This window comes from Xenia sp. Carnegie-2017, unplaced genomic scaffold, assembly GCF_021976095.1.
Source record: "Xenia sp. Carnegie-2017 unplaced genomic scaffold, XeniaSp_v1 HiC_scaffold_19, whole genome shotgun sequence".
Lineage (NCBI taxonomy): Eukaryota > Metazoa > Cnidaria > Anthozoa > Malacalcyonacea > Xeniidae > Xenia > Xenia sp. Carnegie-2017.
This window is the reverse complement of record NW_025813481.1, coordinates 1009216-1022439: the sequence shown is the minus strand read 5'-3', so window position 1 is coordinate 1022439 and position 13224 is coordinate 1009216. Positions and strand designations below refer to the sequence as shown.

At 35.6% G+C, this 13224-nt stretch overlaps 2 protein-coding genes across 2 annotated transcripts; both read right to left on the bottom strand.

The window, feature by feature from the left end:
• Window positions 1-28: 28 nt before the first annotated feature.
• LOC124438808 lies at window positions 29-1085 on the bottom strand. Its single transcript, XM_046989018.1, has 3 exons — window positions 956-1085; window positions 554-736; window positions 29-290 (listed from the first exon to the last, which is right to left on the bottom strand). Exons 1-3 carry the CDS (start codon window positions 969-971, stop codon window positions 142-144), a joined length of 348 nt encoding a protein of 115 aa, XP_046844974.1. The 5' UTR covers window positions 972-1085; the 3' UTR covers window positions 29-141.
• A 327-nt stretch (window positions 1086-1412) lies between these two features.
• LOC124439005 (carnitine O-acetyltransferase-like) lies at window positions 1413-13000 on the bottom strand. The gene is made up of 14 exons (XM_046989202.1): window positions 12769-13000; window positions 11825-12103; window positions 11252-11370; window positions 11107-11160; window positions 10843-11002; window positions 9295-9466; window positions 5762-5961; window positions 5581-5684; window positions 4601-4717; window positions 4277-4399; window positions 3371-3506; window positions 2764-2826; window positions 2526-2663; window positions 1413-1782 (listed from the first exon to the last, which is right to left on the bottom strand). Exons 1-14 carry the CDS (start codon window positions 12859-12861, stop codon window positions 1576-1578), a joined length of 1965 nt encoding a protein of 654 aa, XP_046845158.1. The 5' UTR covers window positions 12862-13000; the 3' UTR covers window positions 1413-1575.
• Between the last annotated feature and the right edge of the window lie 224 nt (window positions 13001-13224).

The following is a 13224-nucleotide window of genomic DNA, read 5'->3' as shown; positions in this document are numbered from 1 at the left end:
CGTTTCTTTAAATCAACTGAGGCAACCATTCTTGTTTAATTCAATCCTATTGAAATTTTTCAATGAAATTCAAATTCAACTTTGTCCACAAATAATGATTCTATATCTGCTATTGTATCGATTGAAAAAAGTGTAGTGTATCTACTTATGGGAGAAATACATACATTTATAAAAAGAATTCGTTTCCGTCTTAGACGGATGGTATTTCTTGTTCTTCAAATCTTCGTGTTTGCCATCATTTCCCGTATTTACTCGTGACCAGAAACGGTAAAAGAAGCAGCTGCAGTCGTCTAAAAGGGTTCGAGGAATAAAATTGATGAACTTTTTCACGCAAAACAATAAATTTACATGAAAATTTTAGAAGTCTAATTTCTTGCAAAAGCATCGTCCATCCACAACGAAAAGAAGTGTCTATTGACAACTTATTAGCAAATGAATAATAAAGTCAAGGTTTAGCAAGTTCTGCGTCAGCAGCATATGGCAAAATCGAAGGAATGCAGCTACGTTGTGACGCAGATTAAATGGGACAATTTGGGAAACAGTAATACCCTACCTTGTTTAATGCCATCCTTCAAAAGCTTCCCATGCGTTGAACTAAGAGACGACTGAGAGCTATTAAATTCAACGCGTTTCGCCGGTCGCACGGTCATTGACTTGAAAGCGTTCTTTATCGGAGAAAAACAACTTAGTTGTACACTCGTATCTGCTTCGGGCTCCTCATTCAAAAATTGCTCAGCTAGATCAAACCAATCAGTTAAACATAAAAGAAGTTAAGAAGCACGATATTAACGCCACTTTGTTATCAAACCATGTGCAACAGTTAAATCGCATGCTCGAGCTTTTTTCATTCATTGATCTTTCAAGAATAAGAAAGCAAATGCTTCAAGACACTAGCTCCCTAAGACGAGCAATCTAAGTTTTAACACGTTAAAAGTCAAATTTACTGTAGTAAAACCTGTTTCATTAATCATTTCAATTCCACTTCAAAGGTTTTCATACAAAATTCGATGTTTCATGGTACCATTCCGCTGCGTTTTCTTGACTAAAAGGATCGATTTAATTCTCTTGCCGTTATAAAAATATGTATACACGTTTACAATAGTTATTAATTCTCCGCGCAATAACGGCGAATTGCCAAGGAAACGCCATTAATACCCTGACCGTTCATGTATAGTACTTGCATACTGGAGCGTTGGTGAAGAAAGCCTCGTTCTCATTTTAGATAACCTTCTTATTAGTATCACGTTCTAGTGATAGACAGCCATCTTTTCCACCCTTTCTTAATCAGCTCGTTGTACTTTCCTGCGTTTGTTTTAGTTTGTTTTTTTTTTTGACTAACGATGCAAAAAATCCATGAAGAAAATAGCAAAGATTATTAAATGTAGAATGTTATTGAAATAAAATATAAAAACTTCAGTATCTATGATTTTTATTGAAAAATTATTTACTAAAAATGCTTTCATCAGTTCCAGATGAAAACAATCAAAGTTTAGTATCCAAATGTACCCACTAAACTCTTGTGTGTACCTCTCTACCCATCCAAATGTCCTAGCGTCCATTACATGATTTCCAAGTTCAAAGATGCGACGATGAAAGAACGAGCTCAATTTCGTCAAAGCTTTGTTGAACAGTGTCACCCATTTTTACGGCATTAGTTTGAGCATTGCTGTTGAGAGCGGACACAGTATAACGAATACAGTTGCTTTGTGGGTTGTAGCAGATTCCGTAACCGTCAGGGACTGCGGGCCCGTAACATGTGACCAAATCGTATTTCGAACCAATCTGAGAAGAAATTGGCACAATCAGTTGAGTCTCTGATCAACGGTACAGCGTTTCCAATAGTCAAATTTTATCATCATGTAACGTTTATAAGCCTATACATCAATGCCAGTTTGAATTCACGCAAAGACTCATTAAGGCCCATTTCGAACGTCGAACTTTTCATGAGACAAATGCATTTAAGACAAAAGATAATAAGGAAGTTCATCTCATTTGTTTTGTTTTAATGCGTTTAAAGTTGACGTTCGAAACAGGCCTTACTTCCAAGCCCCTCCCATAACCAACAGGAATTTATCGGTTTATGTTCCAAACATGGTCAAATCCAACAGGAACTTCCTGACTTTCATATTTAATCCAATACTAATTTTCCTAAATCGCAGGTTTACCCAAATCCAATATCAATCTCCCTAACTCCCAGATTTGCACAAAACCAAAAGCAACTCCATAACCTCATGATTAACCCAAATCCAATATCAATCTCCCTAACTCCTAGATTTACCCAAAACCAAAAGCAATTCAATAACCCCATGATTAACCCAAATCCAATATCAATCTCCTAACTCCCAGATTTAAACAAAACCAAAACAATTCCATAACCCCATGATTAACCCAAATCCAATATCAATCTCGTAACTCCCAGATTTACACAAAACCAAAAGCAACTCCTTAACCCCATGATAAACCCAAATCCAATATCAATCTCCCTAACTTCCAATCTCATTCAGTAAATATTTTCAAAGGTATACCTGACTGGTAGACATGTTGAAATGTACAGATCGACCGAACGTTTTGTCCATGAAGAACTCTGGAAGATCCATTCCAGATTCAACTGCAATCATTTTCAAACCGAAAAAATGACGATCAAAAGCTTCCCCATTACAAGCCTAAAAATGTAAGAACCACGATGTTTAACTTTTCTATATATACATGGCACAAAAAAAAATACATTTACATCGATAGCAACGAATTTATTTCAATAAATACCTCCTTCGTGTATTTTGAGTGAGCCTTAACTGCCACGCGGAACAATTGAGCAAGTTCTTGCTTCTTTGTTATAGAATAAAAAAGAGAAACAAATAGACAACGGTGAAAGAATCTACGGTACACAAATTGATTCATCTCAAACAACGGCGAGGAAGTCTACGGTACACAAATTGATTCATCTCAAACAACTATGAGACGGTTTAATGTACACCAAATGAACTATGGCAGAGAATATTGAGAGTCTTTTGTAACGACGTACACTGGCAAAATAAACTATATTAAAAAAAAACTGGTTCTCTTCAAACAGGTGGTCTTTATAACGATTAACACGACAAATCAAATTACTCGGCAAGTGAGGTCGTGAAGGAAAAAAATCAAACTGAAAGAACACTTTACATTTATTCTTGTTAGCATCGCAAATCGTTAAGTTGCTGATGTTTTCAAAATCATATATTATCAATATGAGATAACAATGAACGAAGATAACTAATCATGTAAATAGTTGTAAGGTAGGTAATCCAATAGTCTAACTCTTAAGGCATGTTCACATATTGTAAGTCAAAATGGACTTCTTGAAAATCATATGACAACATTCAACCATTCTTACCGACTTGCCAGGGTCCACCATAGCTTCGACAAAAGCTTTCGATGTCAACGAAGCAGTGCGGATGGTGTCCGTTCGTCCAAGTTGAAACATCCGAGTTCCAGCACTTTCATATGTTGGAGGAATAAGGCGGTGTAGTCTGTAAACGGGGAAATTTTATGAAGTAATGTGGTTTTGAATCTTCATTTCTATAGTTAAATATATATCATTGACGCCTTGCATTATCCAGACAGCAGAGTGAATAAAATCACACCCTTCTTGACAATGACACTACATTATACTCATTAGAAAACTAATGAAAACAAAACACTAATGTATATAAGAACTCAAGTTTAATCATCAGATCACTCCTCATGAAGACACTGAACTGGTTCTCAACGAAGAGCTCAAGTTTCAACATCAGTTCATTCCCTATGAAGAGACTAGACTGGAGTATATAAGAACTCTAGTTTCAACATCAGATCATTACAGATGAAGACACTGAACTGAAAAATATAAGGACTCAAATTTCAACACCAGATCACTCTTGATGAAGACACTGAACTGGAGTATATAAGAGCTCAAGTTTTAACATCAGATCACTACTGATGAAGACACTAGACTGGAGTATATAAATACTCAAATTTCAGCATCAGATCACTCTTGATGAAGACATTAGACTGGAGTATATAAGAACTTAAGCTCCAACATCAGATTACTACTGATGATGACACTAGACTAGAGTATATAAGGACTCAAGTTTTATTCAAAATCAGATCATTCCAGACGAAGACACGAGACCAAAATATATAGACACTCATGTTTTAACATAAATGTAACATCATTTCTGACTCATACACCCTCGTACCATCAATGAGAAAAATGACTAATAGGTAGAGCTTACCTTTAAAATTTACGACAAAAACTTACTTGTAGTAAGACAAATGCATGATAAGTTGAACAAAAGCATCTGGACTCATTTTATTTTTCTTGATCAATTCTTTACCATAACCTTTATAGATGTACGACTTCAACTCAACATCGTCAACCAAACTATGAAAATAATTACGACACATCCAGTAAATAACCAATGTTATAGTTCGTAGCTATTTATGCCATCACACAAGTGAAAATTTTGCAACTTCAAAATGGCTGCCATGTAAGAAACGAACATACGTTATTGCCGTAAGATTCGCACTTAAGACTTCAATGAGGTTGTAGACAAAACCACCTCAGTATATATCAAATAATCACCTATCTAAATGCTCAATGGCAATATTGATATCCTCCAATGTGTCCGAATTGATGTTCCATTCCAACTTCAGAGGGGCTTCATCATTGCTTCCATTTGGCTGGATAGCGCGAAAGTTTCTAAATGATTGCAAAACTGAATTGAATTTATGCCATACTAGTTTCAAAGTTTAAGAAATAAATTTTCCACATTATGTCACTCTAGATGAAGACGTTAACATGGAGTATAAGTCAAGTTTCAAGGTATGATCACTACTTATGAAGACACGAGCCTGCCAGGAGATGTAAGAGCTCGAGTCTCAACACCAGATCACTCCTGATGAAAAAACTAGACTGGAGTAAATAAGAGCTCAAGTTTCAACATCAGATCACTTCTGATGAAGACAGTAGACTGGAGTATATAAGAACTCAAGTTTCAACATCAGACCACTACTGATGAAAACACTAGACTGGAGTAAATAAGAACTCAAGTTTCAACATCAGATCACTTCTGATGAAGACACTAGACTGGAGTAAATAAGAGCTCAAGTTTCAACATCAGATCACTTCTGATGAAGACAGTAGACTGGAGTATATAAGAACTCAAGTTTCAACATCAGACCACTACTGATGAAAACACTAGACTGGAGTAAATAAGAACTCAAGTTTCAACATCAGATCACTTCTGATGAAGACACTAGACTGGAGTAAATAAGAGCTCAAGTTTCAACATCAGATCACTCCTGACAAAAACACTAGACTGGAATATATAACGACTCAAGTTTCAACATCAGATCACTACTGATGAATACACTAGACTGGAGTAAATAAGAGCTCAAGTTTCAACATCAGATGAAAATACTACACTGAAGTACAAAGGACTCAAGTTTCAACATCAGAACACTTTTGATGAAGATACTAGACAAGAGTGTATGTAGACTGTTTCACATCATCAAATTGGGCTCCCGTGCGTTTAATCCAAACTTTAAAAATATTATATTTACCCAGTTTGTCCATGAATGTAATTACACACACCAATCACAGGAGGAGCCTCGGCAGCAGAGTGTTCATAGCATACCCCTATGTGTCCATCTCTACCAACAATCAACTGCAGAAAGATTGCGAGAAATGGTAACACGTGAAACGAAGATATACAAAGCAAGTGAAATTACCAAGTGAACTTACCTGAAATATTTTATCAAACCATCTGTTGCCGCTGTTCGACGCAATGCCACCGCCGTGCAACATTTCGCGGGATGTCACAGTGTAGTCGGGATCAGCAAGGGACTTCTCTTGATCACTGGGGTGTTGCAAAGGGGACTCGTCGAGGCATAAAACGAACATAGATTTCTCGATCAATTCCAAATTTGCTTTGTTCTGAGAATCTAAATTAAAAACATAAACAAAAAAAAACAAAAAACAAACTATAAACCACAAAACCAGGAAGCAGTCCAACAGAGAGATCAACTGAACAGATAAAACTTTCTGAAAACACACAACAAGAAACAGATCTTTTATAACAGTTTCGAAAAAGTTATCTGACGTTAATGAAAACCAGTATTCTCTTATTCAATTATAGCAATTGATGTCTACCCCATAATTTATAGCGCAAAGCGAGCAATTATTTTTATACAAGAAAAGGAATCAACTCTGCTCAATGGCTACACGAATTCCTGACAAACACCCACAACAGATGATTGTATTACTACATATAGGCCAGGGGCGGATCTAGAGTATGTCAAATCCGTCGCGCGACTGATGTTTGAAATTCAAAAATTACGTATTCATATTAATTAAAAATCATTAATTATTCTTACTTTAGTATCGCATTTACTTCGTGATAAAAATCCAGCTTTATTTATTATTGAAAACTAATGACTAATGCAATGAATATCTCGTTGGTAACCAGATCAGTTGAATTTTAATTGACCTGGAATAACCGACTGGAAAGCGGAGTGGCTTGACTGGCTCGACTGATAAAGGAGTCCATGAACGCCAAAAACGCTTATTTCATTGGTCAATAGCCAGATCAGTGGACGATCTGGAATAATCTCGACCGATAAGCGGGGTGGCCGGACCTATAAGGGAGTCCACTTGCTATCGTGTAATTAGTTCGTTTAAATTTTTGTCTTACTGTGATTGGTTTGACCGATTTCGACTGATAGCCAACTGAACTAACATAGTCAAGCTCACTGTCTGAATTGAATGTTTGATCGTTTCATAGTAATTTTCTAAAGCATGATAGAAACTAAACTACAATCAGATGGAATTTATGGAAATCTTTTACAAATTCATATATTGACATGAATGCTGCTTTCCAAACTGGGAATTTTTTCAAGAGGGCGAAAAATTTATGGATGAATTGTAAATGCTTGGCAAAGACGATCTCGCGAGCGACATTTCAGTCATTGATGTTCAAAAGCAAGCCAACATTGTTTTGAGTTTTATCAGCAGAAATTTACATCCAAAATCGTAAGTAAAGGACAAGTGAAGTGTATGCATGAATGTAATATATCAAAGTCAATTTATGCGAGTGTGTGATGCGATTTATGTTAATATGGCGTATGGTAAGCAGATTGGTGCTTCTAAAATTGTTGTTGACGAAGGACTTTTAGCTATGATTTCTTTAGTGCTTGGGGAATCGTGACCGTTATATGGCAGCGAAATCCTACATTCCTGCAAATATATTTCAATGGACAAAAAATCTGTAGCCATAAGGCGCCATACTTATATTTACTTTATCATAAACAAATGTTTGGGGCTTTTCAGTTTATGATCATTGATCATTCAATCATTAGACAGTTATACTACATATTGTTTAAGATTTGAGAAAACTAACATTGATTACATGAGAAGCTGTTTACTATAACCTGTGATTTTGAGTCTTCTGATCCATGAAGCTTTTTATTTTGACAATTTGACTGAAATGGTATTAAACCTAAGTATTTCACATACATGAAATGTTGTCCCATGTCACATATTGTCCCCTTTTCTAACTGAACACCTCATGTAGAGATGTAAAGGTGTGTTAATCTACGGTCATACCAGATTGTTTGCCATAAATTCCAAAAGGCTATTGATGTATGAAAAGCATTTTCTATAAAGTAAAAATGTCTTCCTTTGTATGCAGATAATCCTTGCAATTTGGCAAAACAGCAAAGTATTTTTCATGATCAATAGGTAATTTTTCTGATGATCATTATAATTTCTAAACTAAATTATTTCAGATTTACATTTAAACAAGCTTTGATCATATGAAAAGATATTTATCATAACCAGTAAGCATGACACATGAACCAATTTTAACATTCATGTAATTATATAATTAAAGACATGTTGGTTACATTCTGTTTGTATTTGATAATACAATGCTACTAGTGATTGCTATATAGCACACCTTGCAGAAGATAATAGTCAAGTGAAATGCCTAATAAACATTTATGGCATTAAGCTGTCCTTAACTGCAAATTTTAACTCTGATAATTTTTGCTTAATCTTTGGCAGAAAAAAATTTTGAGTTTTTTCTTAAAAGGTGAATTTGCTGGCACTGATGTGGAGATGGGTAAAGGGTTACAATAGACTTGCATGGTTTGAAGTCTGAGCTTCTCTATATCTATGAACTGTCACTTGTAGTACCAAATTTCTAACTTAACTCATTACATAGAGGTTTGAATGGGGGTCTCTAGGGGGGTCCATGCCTGACAACTTGGTAGAAATTTATAGACTATATCTGTTTTTGAATATCATTTTTGTAAAATAAATTTTACGTTCCTAGACATGCTAATGAGCCATATATTTGGCATGATAATGAGCCCAGATATTTGGCAAAACATTCAAGTATTGTTCACTTCATTTTTTTTTTTGAAAAAAACGTAAGCAAAATGTGTTGTTTTTACGCAAAAACGATGACCACGAAATGCATTTTGTAATGCTCTAAAACGCTGAAAATGGCATTTTTAAGGCTCTGAAATTCAAAATTTCGCAGGGGAGAATGCCTCAGACCCCCCCAGGTGCGGAGCGCCTCCGACGTTTTATGACTGATGTTTGAAAAATCCTAGATCCGCCCCTGATATAGGCGAGAACAGACTGCAACATGCAACAAAGGAGAATGAGTCTGTTGAAGATACACGCTTGGGAACGGTTGCACGAAGCCTGGATAGCGTTATACATACATGTTTCTCAAACTTGCGAAAAAGATGGTTATATTTTCTTCATGACTTCGAAACTTTGTAATTCTTGAACCAATATTATAGTTCATTGATTGTCCCGTTCAAATTGTAGATTTTTCCCTTTTAACAGACTTTTGAAGAGTTCATAAATGTTGCTATTCAGTGGATAGCGTTATTCGGCCATCGTGCAACCGGCCCCAGTCTTCTAAAACTCACTCGCACCCATTGAGTGCGACAAGGAAATCGCGCTCTCACTAAACAATGGAAAACTCATTTTTTTCATTCATATCAACATTCTTGCTAAAATATTTAACATCAAGCAATCATTGGAGTGAAACTACCGTCTTAGAAAAGTTGTGAGCTGATTTTTAACCACTCCACACTGTGAGTGTGAGTGGCGGGGCGGGCTTTTAGTATATGGGCAATAATCTTCAATAAGGACTTGGCAATAGTCGTGCTGATTGTTACATGATAACTTCATCAAGAATAAAGGGGGACGGGGGAACCCGATAAGGACGGATGAGCAAGTTTGGACAATATTGATAATACCTTTCAACAATCTTTGTCGTGCATTTGCCCATTGCGTCCTGCCGTCCGAAGTGAGAATGCCAACAGGACGAGCGTTTTCAGTTTGAGGAGAACTTGTGATTTGTACAAGTCGGTAGAGAATTTCAGATTCCGATATAGGCTGACCATTTCGATATAAATTCAAGGAATAGAACTGTATGCAAGAATAAAATGAAGAGATGAAAAAAACAGACGAAATGAAAACCTCTTTACTATGCAGCAATAACTTGAAAGAAAGCGGCATATTGTCCAAGCCGGTTCGGCTCGCAAGTGTTAATTTACGCAGTGCAATGTAAATTTTACAAGATTAACCTCTTTCATTTCTTTAGAAATCTATTGTTTTCACATGTAAGCAAACATAGAAAAACAGGTACGAAGCGTACATTGGGGCACCTGAACTTACACGCCAGGGGCCGGTTGTACGAAGCCTGGATAGCGTTATCCATTGGATAGCAAATTTTTTAAAGCTTTTATAAAACCTTTTAAAAAGCAAAAAGTATAAGATCCGAACTGAACAATCACTGAAATAAAATATTGTTTCGATTATTACGAAATTTCTTTGTCGTAAGAAATATACCTTCTATACAAGTTTGAAGATTTTTGCTATGCAATGGACAACGTTATCCAGGCTTCGTGCAACCGGTCTCAGTTGGCTGAGTTGCAAAACACCCGTCCACTCATTTTTTGTGTTAGGAATAGGGACTGACTTAGGATTAGGTTTAAGGTTAGGGATTGACTTAGGGTTAGGGTCAAGTTTATATAATACGTATACGACGGGTATTCTGCAATCGCTGAATATACAAGGCAATAAAATGAATAGAATTGACGAACACAAATTAAATAACATCATACATATTTGATGAGATAAACAAGAGAAAGACAAAAGATATTCTTGCATTGTCCATGACCATACGGATTATCATGGAGATTGCAAACGTGATACGATAATCTATCTGAATCGCTACAAATGCTTTGAATATACTCCACAATGGAGGTTTTCAACTTTTCAACGTGCTGGAGGAGACAAGTCACGCGCACGGAAAGCTGACGCCTAACGGCCGACATCGGACAATAATGTTTTAAAATAAGAAACGCTAGCTACAAAAACAAAGACGTTCTTGAAAAATCTCACATATTTTAATCATAAATTAGTTGTCTTTGAAAACAAAAACCATTTTTTGAGATCAAAAGAACAACTTGAACTTTTGTCATTCAAACATTTTGTGAATAGTATAAGTCGTGCACTCAGTAGCAAAGCCAGCCCGTTTGTTACTCCAACAATGCAAATATTTTTGTGCTCAATCACTGGAAAAACAATAAATAGAATTAATTTTCCAAAGAAATGAACGATAACTGTGCTAAAAAATTTGCATTGCTGGAGTAAAAGATTGGGCTCATTTCGCCAATGCGCACACTAAACCAATAAATTGAAGTTATTGAACACATATTTACTTCCGCTGGAACATATTTACTTCCGCTAGAACATATTTACTTCCGCTAGAACAGAAAGTTTAGAATTAAAGACCTTACATTGTTGCGATGTATCACAATGATATGATGATCCTCTCCTCTAGCTGCTTTAACCCTCCAGTCACGGGTGGTATGAGGGATACGACAGGTCGACAGGAGATTATTGTATTGTATCATGCACATTGGGTGTGGACCTAACATGTCCACGGGTACTGACTCACTAAAAATGCAAAATTGGTGAAATACTTTGCCACAGAGAGTCATCCATTGAATTTATTAGACTGCAGAAATAATTCCTTACAAATTTATACGAATACAACATACCTCTCGACCAGATTCTTGAAATTTATAACACATCTAATGGCTCTTGCTGCATACCTGGAATCGAGAAAGAAGAAATGGTCTGTCATTAGAATGTAAACTTTGTACAATAAGCACTGTTTGAGTAACGATTTTGGGTTAAACCTACTTTAACTGGTCCTTGGAATCTGCAAATGTTTCCTTTGGAAATGCAATGGCAGGACTAGAGTGAACCACAACAGGCATTCGAAAGTCAAAATAAGCACTGTTGTCCCACCATTTTGAGATCTGAAATGTGAATCAAAAAAAATTACTCTTTCCAGCACTCATTATGGTGGAGCCATTCATAAAGTAACTCATATTTTAATTAGATTATAGATAATGTCAATATAAGAATTAAACTGAACTCAATAGAATAATAAAGACTTCATAGGATAATTGGAAGAACATGTTGATACTACATCTCTCTTAGAGGTGATTCGCTAGTACATGCATGGATTATATGTATACATTTACTAGGACCTCCAATGAGTGGTCCTCTTAATTTCTCCTTTTGTAATTTTCCACCTAAACAACTGCAATAAAGCATCCTCTTTATTGCTTAAGCGATTAATTGCTTGAGGTTTATTGATTAAACTTTCACTTCTGAACACATAACATGTTCATATGTGAATTTTGGCATTCATACATATGAATTATTTAAAAATGTTGTTTCAACATCAAATACCAAATCATTACAAACCCAGTTCACTTCAACTCTGGATCTTTCAATTAACTTTTCTTGAAGCATTTCTCCAATCCCACCTTCCTTGCCAAATTCCTCTGCAATTCTCTTGGTTATGTTAAAGTCATTATCATCGACCAAACACTTCACTGAAAGCAGGTACTTGGACAAACTCTGTTGCAATGGAGGCACAGGTAAATGAGGAAGCTCTAACTGTTTGGCAAACATATTGCCTCTTCTTGACATAGGCACTGTCTTGTAGAATGCTTTTGACTGATTTGTTACATTTGACTTGATCTTTTAAAGAAAAATGCCATGTTGGAAAAGTCGTGATAAAGATATTAAAGTATCAGTTGATTGTACAGCTATAACAATGCTTGTTGTGTGAATACAAAGAGTAATTAAAAAGCTATTATTGTTTGCTTTCATTCTTTGTCAATGTAAACTATGCAGTTCATGAGTACATTTTTTCAATGGAGTAATTACAGTCTGGCAACACCACCCAGTTTAGGGGGAATCCAGATTAAAATTTTGAACAACAAAGGATGCAAATAACCATCAAAACATAAAGCGTCTTGTAATGCATGGAAACCACCTTGGAAGAGCTTTAGTCATTTCACGAGATGAAAATTAGTTTCAGATTATTTTGCTGTTGAGTTTAGTGACTTGCTTAATGATGTTACACTTTTCAATCTTTTTTCAATAACAGAGTAATAATGACATAAATTTCGGTTCAAAGGTCGAGTATTTGCAGTGGAAAAATCCAAAAGATGGGTGTGCAGAAGGCGGAGAGAAACAACATTCTTTCATTTTGAAGATTAGAAAATTCAAATCACCCTATAATACTTTAACATTGATCTCAGATTGAAAAAATACTATTATTAAAAGCTACGCAAGCAGTTTCTTCTACAAAAACAAAATTACTATGTTCAGTTACTTGTTAAACAGAATATTCCTCTCACCACGCGTGCAGATTTAGTGATAAACATGTTGTTGCTCTTGGATTTCGACAGATTCGTCTCGTTAAAGTTTGAATGTTCGATTGCTTTGGACATCTGCTTCGTGTTTCGTAATCATGTATGAACTCCTAGCATGTCTCAGGCTGTGAAAACGTAACGTTTAGTTCACCAAACTTCCTTAATGCAGCTTGGAATTATAATGACTGCCAACATGTCATTGCTTTGTTCATTTGGTCTAACGGTCCAAAGTCCACTGTGATTATGTTATATACAAAGTCAAGAAATTATTCTCGTTACTCCATAGACTATAAAAACAAAAATTTATAGCAATCAATAATTCAAGCACGTAAAATTTCTTTTAAAATAAACTGGATGATTTCTAAGGCTTTTACGAAAATTAATAATAAATAAATAAAGCAGCAAGATTTTACCGCATAATTGACCATTGTGTGTTGATCG

Bases quoted from the DNA above. Each gene is read 5' to 3' on its own strand.
- LOC124438808 (XM_046989018.1), bottom strand. The intron at 291-553 runs GTAGGGTATTAC...GAACCCTTTTAG, and splicing joins GAAGGATGGCATTAAACAAG to ACGACTGCAGCTGCTTCTTT.
- LOC124439005 (XM_046989202.1), bottom strand. From the start codon at position 12,861: ATGTCCAAAGCAATCGAACATTCAAACTTTAACGAGACGAATCTGTCG. The intron at 5,962-9,294 runs GTATTATCAATA...TTTTTAATTTAG, and splicing joins ACGACAAAGATTGTTGAAAG to ATTCTCAGAACAAAGCAAAT. The intron at 4,718-5,580 runs GTAAATATAATA...GCAATCATTTAG, and splicing joins TACATTCATGGACAAACTGG to AAACTTTCGCGCTATCCAGC.